Genomic DNA, 25,014 nt, shown 5'->3' on the forward strand with positions numbered 1-25,014 from the left:
TTGTGCGATGGTTTGAGTGTTGTGAGTGAGTTATTGTGCGATGGTTGACTGTTGTGTGAGTGGGTTATTGTGCGATGGTTGAGTGTTGTGTGAGTGGGTTATTGTGCGATGGTTGAGTGTTGTGTGAGTGGGTTATTGTGCGATGGTTGTGTGTTCTGTGAGTGGGTTATTGTGCGATGGTTGTGTGTTGTGTGAGTGGGTTATTGTGCGATGGTTGAGTGTTGTGTGAGTGGGTTATTGTGCGATGGTTGAGTGTTGTGTGAGTGGGTTATTGTGCGATGGTTGAGTGTTGTGTGAGTGGGTTATTGTGCGATGGTTGAGTGTTGTGTGAGTGGGTTATTGTGCGATGGTTGTGTGTTGTGTGAGTGGGTTATTGTGCGATGGTTCAGTGTTGTGTGAGTGGGTTATTGTGCGATGGTTGTGTGTTGTGTGAGTGGGTTATTGTGCGATGGTTGAGTGTTGTGTGAGTGTGTTATTGTGCGATGGTTGAGTGTTGTGTGAGTGTGTTATTGTGCGATGGTTGAGTGTTGTGTGAGTGGGTTATTGTGCGATGGTGGAGTGTTGTGTGAGTGGGTTATTGTGCGATGGTTTGAGTGCTGTGTGAGTGGGTTATTGTGCAATGGCTTTGTGTTGTCTATCTCACTGTGTCAGTTAAATATCTGTGTGTTGTTTCAGGGTAAAAATCTGACAACGAGGGATGTTGGTTTCTTTCCCAGTGACTCAGTTAAACCCCTACCCTGTGTAAGTAAAACCTATGCATTGTAAATTCCATGTTCTACCTGCTGTTTACTCTTCACCAATATTCTGTTCACAGGACCGTCTTCGGACATTCAATATCTCTGAGGATTATTGAGTTACCAAGGTGATTGCGTTCAGTGGAAGACCTGACCTTGGTCACTGTTTTCATTCTGGAGTGTGTGGGAGGGAGTCAGCGAGTGTTGACAATTAGTCAATGGATAGTAACATAGAACATAGAAAATACAGCACACAACAGGCCCTTCGGCCAATGATGTTGTGCCGAACCTTTGTCCTAGATTAAGAACAAATCAATCTACACCCCAGCATTCTTCCGTAATCCATGTACCTGTCCAACAGCTGCTTGAAGGTCCCTAATGTTTCCGACTCAACTACTTCCACAGGCAGTGCATTCCATGCCCCCACTTCCCTCTGGGTAAAGAACCTACCTCTGACATCCCCTCTATATCTTCCACCATTCACCTTAAATTTATGTCCCCTTATAATGGTTTGTTCCGCCCGGGGAAAAAGTCTCTGACTGTCTACTCTATCTATTCCCCTGATCATCTTATAAACCTCTATTAATTCGCCCCTCATCCTTCTCCATTCTAATGAGAAAAGGCCTAGCACCCTCAACCTTTCCTCGTAAGACCTACTCTCCATTCCAGGCAACATCCTGGTAAATCTCCTTTGCACCTTTTCCAAAGCTTCCACACCCTTCCTAAAATGAGGCGACCAGAATGTACACAGTACTCCAAATGTGGCCTTACCAAAGTTTTGTACAGCTGCATCATCACCTCACGGCTCTTAAATTCAATCCCTCTGTTAATGAACGCGAGCACACCATAGGCCTTCTGCACAGCTCTATCCACTTGAGTGGCAACTTTCAAAGATCTATGAACATAGATCCCAAGATCTCTCTGCTCCTCCACATTGCCAAGAACCCTACCATTAACCCTGTATTCCGCATTCATATTTGTCCTTCCATAATGGACAACCTCACATGTTTGAGGGTTAAACTCCATCTGCCACTTCTTAGCTCAGCTCTGCATCCTATCTATCATTCTTTGCAGCCGACAACAGCCCTCCTCCTATCAACAACTCCACCAATCTTCGTATTGTCTGCAAATTTACTGACCCACCCTTCAACTCCCTCATCCAAGTCATTAATGAAAGTCACAAACAGCAGAAGACCCAGAACTGATCCCTGCGGTACGCCACTGGTAACTGGGATCCAGGCTGAATATTTGCCATCCACCACCACTCTCTAACTTCTATTGGTTAGCCAGTTCGTTATCCAACTGGCCAAATTTCCCACTATCCCGTGTCTCCTTACTTTCTCCATAAGCCCACCATGGGGAACCTAATCAAATGCATTACTAAAATCCATGTACACTACATCCACTGCTTTACCTTCATCCACATGCTTGGTCACCTCCTCAAAGAATGCAATAAGATTTGTGAGGCAAGACCTACCCCTCACAAATCCGTGCTGACTATCCCTAATCAAGCAGTGTCTTTCCAGATGCTCAGAAATCCTATCCCTCAGTACCCTTTCCATGACTTTGCCTACCACCGAAGTAAGACTGTAATTCCCAGGGTTATCCCTATTCCCTTTTTTGAACAGGGCACGACATTCCCCACTCTCCAATCCCCTGGTACCACCCCTGTTGACAGTGAGGACGAAAAGATAATTGCCAACGGCTCTGCAATTTCATCTCTTGCTTGCCATAGAATCCTTGGATATATCCCGTCAGGCCCGGGGGACTTGTCTATCCTCAAGTTTTTCAAAATGCCCAACACATCTTCCTTCCTAACAAGTATCTCCTCGAGCTTACCAGTCTGTTTCACACTGTCCTCTCCAACAATATGGCCCCTCTCATTCGTAAATACTGAAGAAAAGTACTCGTTCAAGACCTCTCCTATCTCTTCAGACTCAATACACAATCTCCCGCTACTGTCCTTGATCGGACCTACCCTCGCTCTAGTCATTCTCATATTTCTCACATATGTGTAAAAGGCCTTGGGGTTTTCCTTGATCCTACCCGCCAAAGATTGTTCATGCCTTCTCTTAGCTCTCCTAATCCCTTTCTTCAGTTCCCTCCTGGCTATCTTGTATCCCTCCAATGCCCTGTCTGAACCTTGTTTCCTCAGCCTTACATAAGTATCCTTCTTCCTCTTAACAAGACAGTCAACCTCTCTTGTCAACCATGGTTCCCTCACTCGACCATCTCTTCCCTGCCTGACAGGGACATACATATCAAGGACACGTAGTACCTGTTCCTTGAACAAGTTCCACATTTCACTTGTGTCCTTCCCTGACAGCCTATATTCCCAACTTATGCACTTCAATTCTTGTCTGACAACATCGTATTTACCCTTCCCCCAATTGTAAACCTTGCCCTGTTGCACGTACCTATCCCTCTCCATTACTAAAGTGAAAGTCACAGAATTGTGGTCACTATCTCAAAAAATGCCCCCTCTACTAACAAATCTATCACTTGCCCTGGTTCATTACCATAGCAACATGGGAATGCCACTGGCAGTGACACTGGCAATAACACTGGCAATACTCAGTACCCTGGTTTTACATAGAACATACAGTGCAGAAGGAGGCCATTCGGCCCATCGAGTCTGCACCGACCCCCATTAATCCCTCACTTCCACCCTATCCCCGCAACCCAATAACCCCTCCCAACCCTTATGGACACTACGGGCAATTTTTAGCATGGCCAATCCACCTAACCTGCACGTCTTTGGACTGTGGGAGGAAACCGGAGCACCCGGAGGAAACCCACGCAGACACGGGGAGAACGTGCAGACTCCGCACAGACAGTGACCCAGCGGGGAATCGAACCTGGGACCCTGGCGCTGTGAAGCCATAGTGCTATCCACTTGTGCTACCGTGCTGCCCACTGGTGATGGGTCAATGTCATGTTCACTTATTTCTCAGGATTACGACTCACTCTTTGATGTTTCTTTATGTCCTCAGGTTCCAAAATCTATGGATTATTCTGGATTTCCGTGGTATGTCCCTCGTGATCAAAGCTTTACAAACAGACTCAATCAGATCCTAACATTGCTTCACACCAGCAGTTTAATTAAATGAGCAGTTTGGACTGTGAGGATTGAGTGGAGTATAAAATTTGAATTGTACTGTTTATGTGGCCAATGTAGCGTAATTGACAGAAGAGATAAAAAATATAGATTGAAGGAGTCAACAGAATTCCTGCTTTAAGAGTTCTTGGGAGATTGGATAATGTCAGCAATGACGCCACTCTCCCCGTGTCCAGGACAGTCCATCCAGATAACACAGCCTGAGTTTGAAGGAGGAAACTTTAAACAATATTTCAGTGAGTGAGTGATTAATCTCTGGAATGGGATCCCCAGGGAGACAGTGGAAGATGTTAGTATCGATTCACTCAAATCGGAATTGGAGAGATTTCTCCCGGAAAATCACATTTTGGGCTCCAGTAACTGAGTAATTGGAGACAGGACGGGTGATGAGGGGAACGGGTTTGGGGGGAACAGGTGACTTTGGGCCAATGGATCCCAAAGCTCTCGCCCCCTGGGGGCTTTCCTCAGAGGTTGGGAGTTGCAGATTCACTGGACAGAATATTCTGCCCTTCTCACCAGTGACAAAAAAACTGCACTGTCAGAGGGTCAGTACTGAGGGAGTGCCGCACTGTCAGAGGGTCAGTACTGAGGGAGTGCTGCACTGTCAGAGGGTCAGTACTGAGGGAGTGCTGCACTGTCAGAGGGTCAGTACTGAGGGAGTGCTGCACTGTCAGAGGGTCAGTACTGAGGGAGTGCCGCACTGTCAGAGGGTCAGTACTGAGGGAGTGCCGCACTGTCAGAGGGTCAGTACTGTGGAAGCGCTGCACTGTCAGAGGGTCAGTACTGAGGGAGTGCTGCACTGTCAGAGGGTCAGTACTGAGGGAGTGCTGCACTGTCAGAGGGTCAGTACTGAGGGAGTGCTGCACTGTTAGAGGGTCAGTACTGAGGGAGTGCCGCACTGTCAGAGGGTCAGTACTGAGGGAGTGCTGCACTGTCAGAGGGTCGGTACTGAGGGAGTGCTGCACTGTCAGAGGGTCAGTACTGTGGAAGCGCTGCACTGTCAGAGGGTCAGTACTGAGGGAGTGCTGCACTGTCAGAGGGTCAGTACTGAGGGAGTGCCGCACTGTCAGAGGGTCAGTACTGAGGGAGTGCTGCACTGTCAGAGGGTCAGTACTGAGTGAGTGCTGCACTGTCAGAGGGTCAGTACTGAGGGAGAGCTGCACTGTCAGAGGGTCAGTACTGAGGGAGTGCTGCACTGTCAGAGGGTCAGTACTGAGGGAGTGCCGCACTGTCAGAGGGTCAGTACTGAGTGAGTGCTGCACTGTCAAAGGGTCAGTACTGAGTGAGTGCTGCACTGTCAGAGGGTCAGTACTGAGGGAGTGCCGCACTGTCAAAGGGTCAGTACTGAGTGAGTGCTGCACTGTCAGAGGGTCAGTACTGAGGGAGTGCTGCACTGTCAGAGGGTCAGTACTGAGGGAGTGCCGCACTGTCAGAGGGTCAGTACTGAGGGAGTGCCGCACTGTCAGAGGGTCAGTACTGAGGGAGTGCCGCACTGTCAGAGGGTCAGTACTGAGGGAGTGCTGAACTGTCAGAGGGTCAGTACTGAGGGAGCACAGCACTGTCAGAGGGTCAGTACTGAGGGAGCACAGCACTGTCAGAGGGTCAGTACTGAGGGAGTGCTGCACTGTCAGAGGGTCAGTACTGAGGGAGTGCCGCACTGTCAAAGGGTCAGTACTGAGGGAGTGCTGCACTGTCAGAGGGTCAGTACTGAGGGAGTGCCGCACTGTCAGAGGGTCAGTACTGAGGGATTGCTGCACTGTCAGTGGGTCAGTATTGAGGGAGAGCTGCACTGTCAGAGGGTCAGTATTGAGGGAGAGCTGCACTGTCAGAGGGTCAGTACTGAGGGAGTGCTGCACTGTCAGAGGGTCAGTACTGAGGGAGTGCCGCACTGTCAGAGGGTCAGTACAGAGGGAGTGCTGCGCTGTCAGAGGGTCAGTACTGAGGGAGTGCCGCACTGTCAGAGAGTCAGTACTGAGGGATTGCTGCACTGTCAGAGGGTCAGTACTGAGGGATTGCTGCACTGTCAGTGGGTCAGTATTGAGGGAGAGCTGCACTGTCAGAGGGTCAGTATTGAGGGAGAGCTGCACTGTCAGAGGGTCAGTACTGAGGGATTGCTGCACTGTCAGAGGGTCAGTATTGAGGGAGAGCTGCACTGTCAAAGGGTCAGTACTGAGGGAGTGCTGCACTGTCAGAGGGTCAGTACTGAGGGAGTGCCGCACTGTCAGAGGGTCAGTACTGAGGGAGTGCCGCACTGTCAGAGGGTCAGTACTGAGGGAGTGCTGCACTGTCAGAGGGTCAGTACTGAGGGAGTGCCGCACTGTCAGAGGGTCAGTACTGAGGGAGTGCCGCACTGTCAGAGGGTCAGTACTGAGGGAGTGCTGCACTGTCAGAGGGTCAGTACTGAGGGAGTGCCGCACTGTCAGAGGGTCAGTACTGAGGGAGTGCTGCACTGTCAGAGGGTCAGTACTGAGGGAGTGCCGCACTGTCAGAGGGTCAGTACTGAGGGAGTGCTGCACTGTCAGAGGATCAATACTGAGGGAGTGCTGCACTGTCAGAGGGCCAGTACGGAGGGAGTGCTACACTGTCAGAGGGTCAGTACTGAGGGAGTGCTGCACTGTCAGAGGGTCAGTACTGAGGGAGTGCTGCACTGTCAAAGGGTCAGTACTGAGGGAGTGCCGCACTGTCAGAGGGTCAGTACTGAGGGAGTGCTGCACTGTCAGAGGGCCAGTACGGAGGGAGTGCTACACTGTCAGAGGGTCAGTACTGAGGGAGTGCTGCACTGTCAGAGGGTCAGTACTGAGGGAGTGCTGCACTGTCAGAGGGTCAGTACTGAGGGAGTGCTGCACTGTCAGAGGGTCAGTACTGAGGGAGTGCTGCACTGTCAGAGCGTCAGTACTGAGGGAGTGCCGCACTGTCAGAGGGTCAGTACTGAGGCAGTGCCGCACTGTCAGAGGGTCAGTACTGAGGGAGTGCTGCACTGTCAAAGGGTCAGTACTGAGGGAGTGCCGCACTGTCAGAGGGTCAGTACAGAGGGAGTGCCGCACTGTCAGAGGGTCAGTACTGAGGGAGTGCCGCACTGTCAGAGGGTCAGTACAGAGGGAGTGCTGCGCTGTCAGAGGGTCAGTACTGAGGGAGTGCCGCACTGTCAGAGAGTCAGTACTGAGGGATTGCCGCACTGTCAGAGGGTCAGTACTGAGGGAGTGCCGCACTGTCAAGAGGTTCAGTACTGAGGGAGTACCGCACTGTCAGAGGGTCAGTACTGAGGGAGTGCTGCACTGTCAGAGAGTCAGTACTGAGGGAGAGCCGCACTGTCAGAGGGTCAGTACTGAGGGAGTGCTGCACTGTCAGAGGGTCAGTACTGAGGGAGTGCCGCACTGTCAGAGGGCCAGTACTGAGGGAGTGCTGCACTGTCAGAGGGTCAGTACTGAGGGAGTGCAGCACTGTCAGAGGATCAGTACTGAGGGAGTGCTGCACTGTCAGAGGGTCAGTACTGAGGGAGTGCTGCACTGTCAGAGGGTCAGTACTGAGGGAGTGCTGCACTGTCAGAGGGTCAGTACTGAGGGAGTGTTGCACTGTCAGAGGGCCAGTACTGAGGGAGTGCCGCAGTGTCAGAGGGTCAGTACTGAGGGAGTGCTGCACTGTCAGAGGGTCAGTACTGAGGGAGCGCCGCACTGTCAGAGGGTCAGTACTGAGGGAGTGCTGCACTGTCAGAGGGTCAGTACTGAGGGAGTGCTGCACTGTCAGAGGGTCAGTACTGAGGGAGTGCTGCACTGTCAGAGGGTCAGTACTGAGGGAGTGCAGCACTGTCAGAGGGTCAGTACTGAGGGAGTGCTGCACTGTCAGAGGGTCAGTACTGAGGGAGTGCTGCACTGTCAGAGGGTTAGTTTAATCTAATGTTCTCTCTTTTTCTCTGATCTGGGTGCAAAACAGCCCACAGGACTAACGTGAAGAAGTGCAGTGGAGTTTACCCTGTTGTCCTGTCCAATATTTATCCCTAAATCAGCATTAGTAAAAACTGGATCTGTAGATTTTATTGTTATTGCTCCGATCTGTGCACATGTTTTGGTTGGTTTCCAAAATCACAACAGCGACTGATCTTCAAAAGCGAGTTTATTTTCCGTGACCAGTGTAAGTCTGCTGCTCCCTATCGTATCATGAATCCCTGAAGCAGTTTGTTGTCTTGGTCAGGTATGCTGGCCCAATGGAACGGCTGCAAGCTGAGAATGAGCTGATCAACCGTGGGGGTAGCACATTCCTCATCCGGCAGCGAGTGAAGGAGTCGGGAGAATACGCCATCAGTATCAAGTGAGTTGTCTGGGCTGGATTAGAACACTGAGCTAAATCGCTGGCTTTTAAAGCAGACCAAGGCAGGCCAGCAGCACGGTTCAATTCCCGTACCAGCCTCCCCGAACAGGCGCCGGAATGTGGCGACTAGGGGCTTTTCACAGTAACTTCATTGAAGCCTACTTGTGACAATAAGCGATTTTCATTAATTTTATTTCTGTCGCTGTATTAACATTCTGACAGGGTCACTGCATTACCCTGTGTGTAGCTTCCGTCTGTCGATACATAAACACTAAAAGGATAATTTTAAATACCAGGACAGGGCATTAAGGATGAACAGTATAAACTGGCAGTAACAGAATTGGCCATCGTACTAAACAGCTGCTTTACTTCAATTTTTATAAAGCTGCTGAAATAAAGATATCGCTAGAACCTGAATGTAAGAATATTAATGCAGCTGAGATAGAAAGGAAAGTAATAATTATCAAGCTAGCAAAGGTATGAGGATAAGATTCTACCCATACTCCCATAACGGCAGAGGGCAGCAGAGGACAATATTTTCAGCAAAGTTTCATGTGAGATGTTTGTGTATCAGTGACCAATTCTCAGTAAATTCTTTCAGATCCACAGTGGGTTCAAAGATGGTTTGGCACCAACGCTCTTTGACATCGTCTTCTCTTTGCTGCTGTCACCTGCCTTTAGGTTGTCCACAGGCGGTGTTTATATACATATCAGAACTGATATTGAGTTGTTCAGCCTTACTCACCTGAGATCCAACACAAAGGTGCACCTCGTCCTCATCAGAGAGTTTCCCTGGCCTGACACTGCTACTCTAGCATTGCCCGCTGAGGAAAACCTTCAGCTGAAAATATATTGACTCTTTCGCACCTGCAAAGAGTTTACTTTGACCATCAGCATCAGAAAGTCTAATGTCATCATCCAGGATGTTGTCATACCGCCCTCTATCACCATTGACAATGTGACGAGAGAGGCGGTTTCTAGTTTCACATACTTCGGCTCCACAATCACCACTAACCTGTCACTTTATAGAATTTACAGTGCAGAAGGAGGCCATTTGGCCCATCAGGTTTGCACTGGCCCTTGGAAAGAGCACCCCACTGAAGCTCACACCTCCATCCATTCCTGTATGAACCTCCCCGAACAGGTGCCGGAATGTGACGACTAGGGGCTTTTCACATAATTTCATTGAAGCCTACTTGTGACAATAAGTGATTATTATTATTATCCCCCTAACCCAGTAACCCCTCCTAACCTTTTGGACACTAAGGGCAATTTATCATGGCCAATCCACCTAACCTGCACATCTTTGGACTGTGGGAGGAAACCGGAGCACCCGGAGGAAACCCACGCACACACGGGGAGAACGTGCAGACTCCACACAATCACCCGAGGCCGGAATTGAACCCGGGTCCCTGGAGCCATGAGGCATCAGTGCTAACCACTGTGCCACCAAGCTGCCCACTTTTTTCTTAATAGAATCTTTATTGTCACAAGTAGGCTTACATTAACACTGCAATGAAGTTACTGTGAAGAGCCCCTAGTCGCCACATTCCGACGCCTGTTCGGGTACACAGAGGGAGAATTCAGAATGTCCAGTTCATCATGTCTTTCGGGACTTGATGCTGAAATAAACACACATCACAATAGTTGCTGCATTTCAGTCCAGGTCGAGTGAGTGTGCCCAGCAGTACCCCGATTGCCAAACTGGGAGTCTACCAAGTCTACGCCCTCAGTGTATTCCTGAGGCCTGGACAATATACGCTCGGCAGGAGAAAAGGCTGAAGAGTTTCCACCATCACTATCTCATACATCTTGACAGGACAAGGTCACCAACTCCGAGGTCCTGGAGCGTGCTTATTCCATATCTGGAGATAGTGCGGAATATGGTGTTGAGGGAGAAGATCAGCCATGATCTAGTTGAATGGTGGAACATGCTCGAGGGGCTGAATGGTCTATTCCTGCTCCTATTCCCTAAGTTCCATCAGCGTACAATCATTGCTGAGCAAATGATGTCTCTGCTCGGATTCCGGACCTCAAATTCTGTCAGGAAACCGAAGAGAAACCCAACCATTAGCAATTTTTAAAACTGTGAGGAAAGCATTCTTCACCCCCAGAGTGATGGCTCTGAACAATGGGCATCTTTTATGTTAAAACAAACTTTAACTTAAACACAGAATTCACCACATTATCATCAAATAAATAGTTTTGCAATTAACAGTTAAATAGGGCGGAATTCTCGGCTGCCTGACGCGATATCGTAATCGGCGATCAGACACAGAATCCCTTCCGACGCTCAAGTCGGGGGCGGTGCCGGTATAATGACGGTTTTCAAGTCTCTGCCCCCTCCGAAATGGCATCCTCGGCATTGGCGCGCCATCGACAGGCTCTCCCGCGGTGATCCGTGCCCGACGGGCCAGGTTCCCGATTGCCCAGTTGATGTGTGGTCTGAGTGGTCAGGAACAGCCGTGGTGGCTGCGAACTGTGTGCAGCACTGCCACACTCGGCCGGGATCCATGCCGCTGGCCGGGGGGGGCTTCCGCGAGGGCTGGGGGACTGGTGGAAGGTGGCAAGGGGGTGGCCAGGGGTGCGGAGGGAGCCACGTTGTATGTCATCACGGCTGCAGGTCATCGCCGTGCACTGCGCGGCCAGGGACCTAGCCATTCTCAACCCGTTTTCGGTGCGGGAGCCGGAGGTTTCACCCGGCGCCGCTGCTAGCCCCTCACCGGTCCCGGAATCGGTGAGGGTTCGGGGCCATTCATGAGTCTGTGCAATACACAGCAAGTGGCGTCGTGAAACACCTGCAAATTCTCCGTTTCAGCTGGCACTTAGCCGCCGGAGAAACCAGCCCATAGTTCTTCAATACAAGGAAAAACCATTAACTTGTGCCCTACAGCTTCACTATAAATATTCCAACCAAGCAACATCAATACAGGTCAAATTGCACTTATAAATAAAGTTAACAAACCAGGTGTATTTTTTGACATCTGAGTAGACGTTTTGCAGAACGCGATCCTTTCAGGAAAATAAAACCTGAAAATCCTCTGGCAAACTACAGACAGACCTGGCTCCTCCCATTAATTGTATCATTTGAGGTGTTCCACGCCATGTCCCATGACCTACTCAGCGAGAACTAAACACTATCCCTCAAATTATCTACACCCAAGGGAATTGTCCAAATGTAAATAATATTCGATAATCCATCTACAAATAAACAAGTAAATGGCGATGAATAAATAATTACCTTGTACTTATTCTGCCTTAATTAAAGCTTTAGCAGTCACACAGTCTGGGCACTTTAACCTCGATTCTTTAACAATATTACTGCAATAAATATAATCAAAACAAATATAGGTGTCAGGGTAGCACAATGATTTGCACTTCACAGCTCCAGGATCCCAGGTTCGATTCCCGGCTTGGGTCACTGTCTGTGCGGAGTCTGCACGTTCTCCCCGTGTCTGCGTGGGTTTCCTCCGGGTGCTCCGGTTTCCTCCCACAATTCCCGAAAGACGTGCTTGTGAGGTGAATTGGACATTCTGAATTATCCCTCTGTGTACCCGAACAGGCGCCGGAGTGTGGCGACTAGGGGCTTTCACAGTAACTTCATTGCAGTGTTAATGTGAGCCTACTGGTGACAATAAAGATTATTATTATTGAAGGTTTTGCAATGCGATTAGCCAGTGAGACAGGGTAAGGAGGTTATTGTTTTCAAATCATCACATCAACCTGTCTGTCTCATATTGTTTCTCAATCTCTGAACAGGTACAATAATGAGGTGAAACACATCAAAATTATTTCCAGAGACTCGTCATTTCACATAGCAGAAAACAAGAGGTTCCATGGTTTAACCGTGAGTAATCTTCAAAAATAATTTTTAATCGATGTTATTCTCAGGACGTGGGGTTCACTGGATGGCCCAGAATTTACTGCCCATCCCTACTTCCCCTTCAGAAGGTGGGGGTGAGTTATCTTCTTGAACCACTGCAGTCCGAGGTGTATGTACACCCACAGTGCTGTTAGGGAGGGAGTTCCAGGATGTTGCCCCAGCGACAGTGAAGGAACGGTGATGTATTTCCCAGTCAGGGTGGTGAGTGACTTGGAGGGGAACCTCCAGGTGGTGGGGTTCCCGGGTATCTGCTGCTCTTGTCCTTCTAGATGGTAGTGGTCGTGGGTTTGGAAGGTGCTGCCTAAGGATCCTTGGTGAGTTCCTGCAGTGCATCTTGTAGATGGTACACACGGCTGCCACTGTGCAGGAATCACGTTTATTTTCTTGGAAGGTGGGGGGGAGGGACTATTCTTTACCTTCAGATTGACAGGTGAACTGGAGTGTTGGAGGGGTGAAGATCAGTCTGAAATTGCTCTCCTTGATTAGTCTCCCTGCAGAGTCTAAGGCTGCTTCATGAGCCAAAGTCTCTCACTGCGGAAAAAGCTGATTTGCTGATCACCCCATCATTGAGGATGTGGATACTGGTGTGACGTACGGCCTACAAATCCGGCATCATGCCAACACTCAAATTAATAGACCTCCTAATGCACCTGTGTGATTGACAGATCATCGCCTTGGCATCACAACAGCATCCTGGTGGTGGAAAACACCATTTGTGTTATTACTGCAGAGTAGTAGTGCAAAACAGTTAGAATACACCTGTTGTCAAATCTTTTGAGCCATTTTATCCTTCCAGGGTAATTTGAGGGAGACTGGGGGCTTCGCTGGTCCGAAGGGGGTGGCCTTAGGGCCATTCATGAGTCTGTGCAATACACAGCAAGTAGCTATGATCCCAGATCTCGAGCCTGTACAAAGACACGGAGAGAATGTGCAAACTCCACACGGACAGTGACCCGGGGCCAGGATCGAACCTGGGACCTCGGCGCTGTGAGGCAGCAGTGCTGCTCCACAGCTACAATTATTTAAGATATCTTCTGAGACCGCAAGTCATTAGCTGACATATTTCTTTCTGAACAGGAACTTGTAGAATATTATAAATACCATTCACTGAAGGAGGGGTTTCGATCTTTGGACACGACTCTCCAGAACCCGTACAAAGAGCCTGAGGAAGTGTCAATGTACAAAGCTCAGCGAGGTCGGGGTCACTGTGAGTATTCACACTTTGTTCCATTCTTGTATACTGCTCAGCAACAAAGTGAACAATTCAGATTTAGAACCTTTGAGACTGAATGACGTCAGCGATAACCGTCTGTCTCCCCGTGTCCAGGACGTTGATCCAGAGAACACAGCCTGAGTTTGAAGGAGGAAACTTTAAACAATATTTCAGTGAGTGAGTGATTAATCTCTGGAATGGGATCCCCAGGGAGACAGTGGAAGATGTTGGTATCGATTCATTCAAATCGGAATTGGAGAGATTTCTCCCGGAAATCACATTTTGGGCTCCAGTATCTGAGTGATTGGAGACAGGACGTGTGGTGAGGGGAGTGGGTTTGGGGGGAACAGGTGATCTTGGGCTGATGGTTTCCAAAGCTCTCGCCCCCTGGGGGCTTTCCTCAGCTCAGCAGTTGCTGTAGATTCACTGACAGAGATTCATCACTGTGATTGGTCAATTACTCCATGACCATTGGGTCATGTGACACCAGGATGGCAGACGGTGAACGAGATGAACCCTGGGACTCTTCTAGCATCACAATAGAACAGTCCCTTCGGCCCTCCAAGCCTGTGTCGACAATGGTGTCCATCTAACCTTTTACACTTCCTGGGTCCGTATCCCTCTATTCCCATCCTATTTATGTAATCTTCAAGATGCCTCTTAAACATCACTATCGTCCCTGCTTCCACCACCTCTTCCGGCAGCGAGTTCCTGGCACCGACTACCCTCTGTGTGAAAAGCTTCCCTCGCACATCTCCTCTAAACCTTGCCCCTCTCACCTTAAACCTATAACCCCTAGTAATTGACCCCTCCACCCTGGGTAAAAGCTTCTGCCTATCCACTCTGTCTATGCCCCTCATAATTTTGTAGACCTCTATCAGGTCGCCCCTCAACCTCCTTCGTTCCAGTGAGAACAAACCGAGTTTATTCAACCGCTCCTCATAGCTAATGCCCTCCATACCAGGCAACATCCTGGTAAATCTCTTCTGCACCCTCTCTAAAGCCTCCACATCCTTCTGGTAGTGTGGCGACCAGAATTGAACACTATACTCCAAGTGTGGCCTAACTAAGGTTCTATACAGCTGCAACATGACTTGCCAATTCTTATACTCAGTGTCCCGGCCAATGAAGGCAAGCATGCCGTATGCCTTCTTGACTACGTTCTCCACCTGTGTTGCCCCTTTCAGTGACCTGTGGATCTGTACACCTAGATTCCTCTGCCTGTCAATACTCTTGAGGGTTCTACCATTCACTGTATATTCCCTACCTGTATTAGAGCTTCCAAAATGCATTACCTCACATTTGTCCAGATTAAGCACCATCAGCCACCTCTCCGCCCAAGTCTCCAAACAATTTAAATCCTGCTGTATCCTCTGACAGTCCTCATCGCTATCCGCAATTCCACCAATCTGTGTGTCATCTGCACACTTACGAATCAGACCAGTTACATTTTCCTCCAAGTCATTTATATATACGACAAACAACAGATTCCCCAGAACTGATCCCTGTAGAACACCACTAGTCACAGCCCTCCAATCAGAAAAGCACCCTTCCATTGCTACTCTCTGCCTTCTATGACCTAGCCAGTTCTGTATCCATCTTGCCAGCTCACCTGATCTCGTGTGACTTCACCTTTTGTACCAGTCTGCCATGATGCACCTTGTCAAAGGCTTTACTGAAGTCCATGTAGACAACATCCACTGCCCTATCCTCATCAATTATCTTCATCGCTTTCTCAAAAAACTCGATCAAGTTAGTGAGACACGACCGCCCCTTCACAAAACCATGCTGCCTCTCGCTAATAATGTTTCCAAATCTGAGTAAATCCTGTCCCTAAAAATTTTTTCCAATAATTTCCCTACCACTGACATAAGGGTCACCGGCCTATAATTTCCTGGATTATCCCTGCTACCCTTCTTAAACAATTGAACAACATTGGCTATTCTCCAGTTCTCTGGAATTTCACCTGTAGCCAATGAGGATACAAAGATTCCTGTCAAGGCCCCAGCAATTTCCTCCCTTGCCTCCCTCAGTATTCTGGGGTAGATCCCATCAGGCCCTGGGGATTTGTCTACCTTAATATTTTTCAAGACATCCAACACCTCCTCCTTTTTGATCTAATGTGGCACAGACTATCTACTCACCCTTCCCCAGACTCATCGCCACCAAGCCCTTTGGTGAATACTGTTGCAAAGTGCTCATTTAGTAGGAAACATTGAAACCTAGAAAATAGGAGCAGGAGGGGGCCATTCAGCCCCTCGAGCCCGCTCCGCCATTCATTATCATGGCTGATCATCCAACTCACTAGCCTGCTCCCGCTTTCCCCCCATATCCATCGATCCCCTTCACTCTCAGTGCGATATCTAACTGCTTCGTGAAAACATACGGGGCAGGATTCTCTCTGTTCTGCTGGTAACGCACCCACACCCGCAAAGTTCCCAGCGGCCTGGGTTGGAGACCACGATGGGAAATTGCCAGGTGGGCGGAATGGAGAATGCCGTGGATGGTGAGTGTGCGCCGCTGAGGAACACACGCCTGCCAGACCTGAGAATCCTGCAGAAAATGTTTTCTCCTCAAGTACTTCCTGTATTAGCGAATTCCACAGTCTCAACCTCACCCATTTCCTCTGACTGTGCGTAGATTCCTACCACTGTCCTTGAGTGGGCAAACCCTTTTCCTGGATACCCCCTTGCTTTTAGATACGTAAAATGCCTTGGGATTCTCCTTAATCCTGTTTACCAATGACTTTTCATGACCCCTTCTAGCCCTCCTGACTCCTTGCTTAAGTTCCTTCCTACTTTCCTTATATTCGACACAGGCTTCGTCTGTTCCCAGCCTTCCAGCCCTGACAAATGCCTCCTTTTTCTTTTTGATGAGGGTCTCAATATTTTTTGTTATCCAAGGTTCCCGAAACCTGCCACATTTATCCTTCTTCCGCACAGGAACATGCCGGTCCTGAATTCTTATCAACTGACATTTGAAAGCCTCCCACATGCCAGATGTTGATTTACCCTCAAACATCTGTCCCCAATCTAGATTCTTCAGTTCCTGCCGAATATTGTTATAATTCGCCTTCCCCCAATTTAGCACATTCACCCGAGGACCACTCTTATTTCTACCCATCAGTACCTTAAAACTTACTGAATTATGATCATTATTCATGAAATGCTCCCCTACTGAAACCTTTACCACCTGGCCGGGCGCATTCCCCAATACCAGGTCCAGTACAGCCCTTCCCTAGTTGGACTATCTACATACTGTTTCAAGAAGCCCTCCTGGAGGCTCCTTACAAACTCTGCCCCATCCAAGTCCCCAGCACTAAGTGAGTCCCAGTCAATATTCGGGAAGTTGAAGTCTCACACCACAACAATCCTGTTGTTTTTACTCCTTTCCAAACTCTGTCTCCCTATCTGCTCCTCTATCCCCCGCTGGCTGTTGGGAGGCCTGTAGTAAACCCCCAACCCTTCTTTTTCCTGATCTCTACCCATATAGCCTCGCTGCCCTCTGAGGTGTCCTCCCGCAGTACAGCTGTGATATTCTCCCTAACCCGTAGCGCAACTCCGCCTCCCCTTTTACATCCCCCTCTATCCCGCCTGAAACATCTAAATCCTGGAACGTTTAGCTGTCAATCCTGTCCTTCCCTCAACCAGGTCTCTGTAACATCATAGTTCCAAGTACTAATCCAAGCTCGAAGTTCATCTGTTATGCTTCTCATATTGAAACAAATGCTTTTCAGACCACCAATGCTGCTGTGTGCAGCAATATCTCCCTCCCTGCTCCCTTATTGGCCCTATTCTCGAGTCCCCCCCTGAGTTATTTCAACTGCTCCGGTTCCCATATCTGTTCCTATCTCCACTCTTACCAACTGCATCTCCAGCCAGGGTGTAGTCATTAACGGCAGAGTGATTAATATCAGGGACATGTAAGCGGCAGGAACTGGAGTTTTTCTCAGAGGGTTGGAGAGCGAGAGGTGGTTGCAGTGATGAGGGAGGAGGTGAGGCCATGGGGGAATTTCAATAATGAGAACGTAAAATTCAAAGGGTTCTTGGGCCAGATGTTATTGTGCACAGGGGACGATGGTGAGGCAGGGACACAGATATCAGTGTCGCAATGAAGAAATTACAAATCAGCTGTAATCCAGGAAACAGCAGGTGCTATTAACGAATAAAGAAGAGAGATCCCTTTCGGGCAGGTTTGGCAGGTGTTTCCCAGTGCTTGGAGCAGTGGAGAGGACCTCGCTATCAAACGCACTCTGTTCCTCTCTCGGGTCTCTCCAAGGCCACACTTAACTCCATTTCCTGCACTGAGGAACCCCAGACCCCTTCCCCCCCAACTCACCGGCTGGTGGTCCTCAAGCCCCCCCACCCACCACAGGCAAGGCATCCCCAGAGCAGGAGAAATGCCAGCCTGGCAGTGCCAGGGACACCCTGCCCAGAGGACAACCACTCAGGGACCCCCACATTCACGTGGGAAGACCCCCCCCCCCCGATCAGCTGGGAGGACCCCGCGTTCCTCCCGTCGCACAGACCCCCGCTGCTATTCCGCCTGGATTTAGGTGAGCGATGTTGAATGGCGCTGGCCTAGGGTCTCCGAGGCAAAGGGACTCGATTATGGACTTCCCGAGCCCGTCCCTTGTGGGTGGAGACAGCTTGTTACGTCTCGCGAGATCCCGTAAACCTCACAAGATGCCTCTCGCGAGATTTATCGGGCGCGGTGCGGCCATTGGATCACGGCCAATGTTATTAACAGGTTGTATTCAAACTGATTCAGTCGTGGTCCGTCTGACTTTATCGAAATGTTTGCTGGGAACTGAGACTGTTTTCACTTGAGACATTTATCTTGTGTGTTTATAATTAATTTCTTCTCTCCTTCATTCCTGTCTCAGCTGCTTCTATCTCCTGTGGTTATTCATTTCTAGCTCCTGCCAGTTTCAACTTCCTACCTCCTTGCTCTGCACCATTCTGGTCAGGTACAGCTCGCTCGCTCAGTCTTCTCCTTTGTTAATCTTTGCTTTATCAGATTGATGTTGCTGTTTGTCAGCGAGACACCAAACCAGCTCTGGGAATGGGAAATATCCCACTGACCTCAGCCCAACCGATCGCACAACCAGATCCGTCTGTCACAGTCCAGACTCTGTATCAGCACAGCTGAGAATGTGCTCCCTCCACACAACACACTCCGGACTGTGTATTGTACAGATTCCGTTACACAGACCCCGTTACACAGACCCCGTTACACAGACCCTGTTACACAGACCCCGTTACACAGACCCCATTACACAGACCCTGTTACACAGACCCCGTTACACAGACCCTGTCACACAGACCCCGTTACACAGACCCTGTTACACAGCCCCCGTTACACAGACCCCATTACACAGACCTTGTCACACAGACCCCATTGCACAGACCCCGTCACACAGACCCCGTTACACAGACCCCGTTACACAGACCCTGTTACACAGACCCCGTTACACAGACCCTGTCACACAGACCCCGTCACACAGACCCCGTCACACAGACCCCGTCACACAGACCCCGTTACACAGACCCCGTTACACAGCCCCTGTTACACAGACCCCGTTACACAGACCCCGTTACGCAGACCCCGTTACGCAGACCCTGTTACACAGCTCCTGTTACACAGCCCCATTACACAGACCCCGTTACACAGACCCCGTTACACAGACCCTGTTACAAAGCCCCCATTACACAGACCCCATTGCACAGACCCCGTCACACAGACCCCGTCACACAGACCCCGTTACACAGACCCGTTACACAGACCCCGTTACACAGACCCTGTTACACAGACCCCGTTACACAGACCCCGTTACACAGACCCTGTTACACAGACCCCGTTACACAGTCCCCGTTACACAGCCCCTATTACACAGACCCCGTTACACAGACCCCGTTACACAGCCCCTATTACACAGACCCATTACACAGCCACTGTTACGCAGCCCCCATTACACAGACCCCGTCACACAGACACTGTTACACAGCCCCCATTACACAGACCCCGTTACACAGACCCAGTTACACAGACACTGTCACACAGACCCCGTTACACAGGCCCCGTTACACAGGCCCCGTCACACAGACCCCATCACACAGACCCCATTACACAGACCCTGTTACACAGAACCTGTTACACAGCCCCCATTATACAGCCCCTGTTACACAGACCCCGTTACAGAGGCCCCGTTACAGAGACCCCGTTACAGAGACCCCGTTACAGAGACCCCATCACACAGACCCCGTCACACAGACCCCGTCACCCAGATCCTGTTACACAGACCCCGTTACACAGACCCCGTTACAAAGACCCCGTTACACAGACCCTGTTACACAGCCCCATTACACAGACCCTGTTGCACAGCCCCCATTACACAGACCCCATTACACAGACCCTGTCACACAGACCCCGTACAACAGACCCTGTTACACAGACCCCGTCACACAGACCCCGTCACACAGACCCCGTCACACAGACCCCGTTACACAGAACCTGTTACACAGACCCAGTCACACAGACCCCGTTACACAGACCCCGTTACACAGACCCCATCACACAGACCCCATCACACAGACCCCATTACACAGACCCTGTTACACAGCTCCTGTTACACAGCCCCATTACACAGACCCCGTTACACAGACCCCGTTACACAGCCCCTGTTACACAGCCCCTGTTACACAGCCCCCATTGTACAGCCCCTGTTACACAGACCCCGTTGCACAGACCCCGTCACATAGACCCCATTACACAGACCCTGTCACACAGACCCTGTTACACAGCCCCGTTACACAGCCCCGTTACACAGTCCCGTTACACCGACCCCGTTACACAGACCCCGTTACACAGACCCTGTTACACAGACCCCGTTACACAGACCCCGTTACACAGCTCCCTTTACACAGCCCCTGTTAGACAGCCCCCATTACACAGACCCCGTTACACAGACCCCGTTACACATATCCCGTTACACAGACCCTGTTACACAGACCTCATTATACAGACCCATTATACAGACCCTGTTACACAGACCCCAATACACAGATGCCGTCATACAGACCCTGTTACACAGCCCCATCACAGAGACCTCTTTACACAGACCTCATTATACAGACCCGTTACACATACCCCATCACACAGACCCCGTTACAAAGACCCCGTTACACAGACCCCGTTACACAGACCCCATTACATAGACCCCGTTACACAGACGCCGTTACACAGACCCCGTTACACAGACCCCGTTACACAGACCCGTTACACAGACCCCGTTACACAGACCCAGTTACACAGACCCTGTTACACAGGCCCCATTACACAGCCCCTGTTACACAGCCCCATTACGCAGACCCCGTTACACTGACACTTTTACGCAGACCCTGTTACACAGCCCGTGTTACACAGCCCCTGTTACACAGCCCCGTTACACAGACCCCATTACACAGACCCCGTTACACAGACCCTGTTACACAGCCCCTATTACACAGACCCCGTTGCACAGCCCTGTTACACAGCCCCCGTTACACAGACCCCGTCACACAGACCCCGTTACACAGACCCCGTCACACAGACCCTGTTACACAGCCCCCATTACACAGCCCCCATTACATAGACCCCGTTACACACACCCTGTTACACAGCCCCTATTACACAGCCCCCATTACACAGACCCCGTTACACAGACCCTGTTACACAGACCCTGTCACACAGACCCTGTCACACAGCCCCTGTTACACAGCCCCCATTACACAGACCCCATCACACAGACCCCGTTACACAGACCCTGGTACACAGACCCCGTTACACAGACCATGTTTCACAGACCTTGTTTCACACACCCCGTTATATATACCCTGTTACACAGACCCTGTTACACAGACCCTTTTTACACAGACCCTTTTTACACAGACCCTTTTTACACAGACCCCATTACACAGACCCCGTTACACAGACCCCTTTACACAGACCCCGTCTCACAGACCCTGTTACACAGACCCCGTCACACAGACCCTGTTACACAGACCCCGTTACACAGACCCTGTTACATGGACCCCGTCACACAGACCCTGTTACACAGACCCCGTTACACAGACCCTGTTACACAGACCCCGTTACACAGACCCTGTTACATGGACCCCGTTACATAGACCCCGTTACACACAGACCTCGTCACACAGAACCTGTTACACAGACACTAATATCCAAGTGGACCATTATTGGTGAGTGTTTATATTTCTGGGGTTATTTAGTCAGATACTGAGAACCATACATAGAGGAGGAAGATCCTGGCTGGACTCTCCCTCCCCCCCCCCCCCCCCCCCCCCCCCGCCTTGCTTTGGCTCCTCGACTGCTTGTCAGGCTGGTGAAACACTCTCTCTGTGGAATGAAGCTCGATGTCTGTATCCATTCTTCGACAGAACACTAGAGGACAGTGTAGTCCCCGGAATCTACCTCCTGTTATTTTATCAGTGAATCGTTCTTGGTCTTTTGAAGCGGGTTCAATCCCAGAGCCACAGTGAAAGACGTTCATCCGGTTCCCCTTCATCCTGATCCATCGAGACTCACCACATTCCCAGCTCCGAGACTTAATACAGTTCCACACAGGGGGAGACGATTCAGCTCCTCAAATCTGTGCCAGCTCGTTTGAAGAACATTCCAGTTAGACAAACTCCTTCCCTCTTTCTCCATAATCTTCCCCTTCAAGGATTTGTCCAATTTCCTTTGATGTTTCTATTGAACCTGCGCCCACTTTCCCATCAGGCAGTGCTTCCCAAATCCTAACCACATTTCACACGGGGAAGATTGTCTTTGTGTCAAGATCCATCAAACTCCTTAAACCTGTGCCCTCTGCTCATCAATCCCTCAGCCAATGGGAACAATGACCCAGGACCTGGTCTCCGAGAGTCAGAGACTGGGCCTACCCCACAGTGTGTGCTACAGGACCCTTCAGAATTCCCAATGCACCGACTCCATGGGGATTACTCCGGAGGTTTGAATTTCTGATGGACAATTCTCTGCTCCCCAAAACTCCAGGATGGACTTGGAGACTTTGGATGTTCCAACTTATTTTCCAGGATAATTATCCCAGGATCTGAGAGACAGAATGAAACATGTCACGGTGGCACAGTGGTTAGCACTGTGGCTTCACAGCTCCAGGGACCCGGGTTCGATTCCGGCTTGGGTCACTGTCTGTGCGGAGTCTGCACGTTCTCCCCGTGTGTGCGTGGGTTTCCTCCGGGTGCTCCGGTTTCCTCCCACAGTCCAAAGACGTGCAGGTTAGGTGGTTTGGCCGTGACAAATTGCCCTTCGTGTCCAAAAAGGTTAGGAGGGGTTATTGGGTTACGTGGATAGGGTGGAGGTGAGGGCTTAAGTAGGGTGCTCTTTCCAAGAGCTGGTGCAGACTCGATGGGCCGAATGGTCTCCTTCTGTATTGTCGGGATTGGATGATTCTATGTCTAACTGTTGTGTAACTACACAACGAAACCCTCAATCACTCACACTGACCCTCCGGCTATCCTCACCCTCCAATTAACCAGCTCCCACTGAACCCCCACAGCCTCCCAGCCCCCCGACTCCCCCCTGAACCCCCACAGCCACACGACTCCCCCCGAACCCACACAGCCTCCCAGCCCCCCGACTCCCCCCTGAATCCCCGCATCCTCCCAGCCTACCGACTCCCCCTTGAACCTCCACACCCTCCCAGCCCCCCGACTCCCCCCTGAACCCCCACAGCCACCTGACTCCCCCCGAACCCACACAGCCTCCCAGCCCCCCCCCCGACCACCCTCCCCCCGAGATCCCCCGCCAGCCACGTTGCCCGCCCCGCGAGCCCCGTGCCCGGTCGGCCCCCGACCTTCTGGGGGCGCCCCCCCTGAATCCCCGCATCCTCCCAGCCTACCGACTCCCCCTTGAACCCCCACACCCTCCCAGCCCCCCGACGCCCCCCTGAACCCCCGCATCCTCCCAGCCCCCCGACTCCCCCTGAACCCCCACATCCTCCCAGCCCCCCGACTCCCCCTGAACCGCCACAGCCTCCCAGCCACCCGAACCCCCCCGAACCCACACAGCCTCCCAGACCCCGACTCCCCCTGAACCACCACAGCCTCCCAGCCCCCCGTCTCCCCCCTGAACCCCCACAGCCACACGACTCCCCCCGAACCCCCACAGCCTCCCAGCCCCCCGACTCCCCCCTGAACCCCCACAGCCACACGACTCCCCCCGAACCCACACAGCCTCCCAGCCCCCCGACTCCCCCCTGAATCCCCGCATCCTCCCAGCCTACCGACTCCCCCTTGAACCTCCACACCCTCCCAGCCCCCCGACTCCCCCTGAACCCCCACAGCCACTTGACTCCCCCCGAACCCACACAGCCTCCCAGACCCCCGACTCCCCCCTGAATCCCCGCATCCTCCCAGCCTTTCGACTCCCCCTTGAACCTCCACACCCTCCCAGCCCCCCGACGCCCCCCTGAACCCCCGCATCCTCCCAGCCCCCCGACTCCCCCCTGAACCCCCACATCCTCCCAGCCCCCCGACTCCCCCTGAACCGCCACAGCCTCCCAGCCACCCGACCCCCCCCGAACCCACACAGCCTCCCAGACCCCCGACTCCCCCTGAACCCCCACAGCCTCCCAGCCCCCCGTCTCCCCCCTGAACCCCCACAGCCACACGACTCCCCCCGAACCCACACAGCCTCCCAGCCCCCCGACTCCCCCCTGAATCCCCACAGCCACCTGACCCCCCCCGAACCCACACAGCCTCCCAGCCCCCCCGTCTCCCCCTGAACCCCCACAGCCACCCGACTCCCCCCGAACCCACACAGCCTCACAGCCCCCCGACTCCCCGCTGAACCCCCACATCCTCCCAGCCCCCCGACTCCCCCTGAACCCCCACAGCCTCCCAGCCCCCCGACTCCTCCTGAACCCCCACAGCCTCCCAGCCCCCCGACTCCCCGCTGAACCCCCGCATTCTCCCAGCCCCCCGACTCCCCCTGAACCCCCGCATCCTCCCAGCCCCCCGACTCCCCCTCAACCCCCACAGCCTCCCAGCCCCCCGGCTCCCCGCTGAACCCCCGCATCCTCCCAGCCCCCCGACTCCCCCTGAACCCCCACAGCCTCCCAGCCCCCCGACTCCCCCTGAACCCCCACATCCTCCCAGCCACCCGACTCCCCCCGAACCCACACAGCCTCCCAGCCCCCCGACTCCCCCTGAACCCCCACAGCCTCCCAGCCCCCCGACTCCCCCTGAACCTCCACAGCCTCCCAGCCCCCCCGACTCGCCCTGATCCCCCACAGCCTCCCAGACCACCGACTCCCCCTTGAACCCCCACAGCCACCCAACTCCCCCTGAACCCCCAGAACCTCCCAGCCCCCCTACTCCCCCCTGAACCCCTCCAGTTTCCCAGCCCCCCGACTCCCCCGAACCCCCACATCCTCCCAGCCCCCCGACTCCCCTCTGAACCCCCACATCCTCCCAGCCCCCCGACTCCCCCTGAACCCCCACAGCCTCCAGGCCCCCCCGACTCCCCCCGAATCCCCACAGCCTTCCAGCCCCCCGACTCCCCCTGAACCCCCACAGCCACCCGACTCCCCCCGAACCCACACAGCCTCACAGCCCCCCGACTCCCCGCTGAACCCCCACATCCTCCCAGCCCCCCGACTCCCCCTGAACCCCCACAGCCTCCCAGCCCCCCGACTCCCCCTGAACCCCCACAGCCTCCCAGCCCCCCGACTCCCCGCTGA

The 25,014-nt window shown here is 52.1% G+C and overlaps 1 protein-coding gene across 3 annotated transcripts in view; it reads left to right on the forward strand.

Annotated features, from left to right (window-relative positions):
* LOC140426007 (guanine nucleotide exchange factor VAV3) overlaps positions 1-25,014 on the forward strand; it is a 705,672-nt gene that overhangs the window by 648,869 nt on the left and 31,789 nt on the right. The window contains exons 21-26 of one of the 3 annotated variants that reach the window (XM_072510278.1): positions 676-741; positions 3,728-3,762; positions 8,041-8,157; positions 11,917-12,004; positions 13,118-13,247; positions 18,139-18,222. In XM_072510278.1, the coding sequence (XP_072366379.1) occupies positions 676-741; positions 3,728-3,762; positions 8,041-8,157; positions 11,917-12,004; positions 13,118-13,247; positions 18,139-18,222 (520 nt within the window). Of the gene's footprint in view, positions 1-675; positions 742-3,727; positions 3,763-8,040; positions 8,158-11,916; positions 12,005-13,117; positions 13,294-18,138; positions 18,223-25,014 lie in introns of all 3 variants that reach the window. The other 2 variants (XM_072510280.1, XM_072510279.1) reach the window with 2 other exon arrangements.

Source organism: Scyliorhinus torazame, chromosome 7 (genome assembly GCF_047496885.1).
Source record: "Scyliorhinus torazame isolate Kashiwa2021f chromosome 7, sScyTor2.1, whole genome shotgun sequence".
Lineage (NCBI taxonomy): Eukaryota > Metazoa > Chordata > Chondrichthyes > Carcharhiniformes > Scyliorhinidae > Scyliorhinus > Scyliorhinus torazame.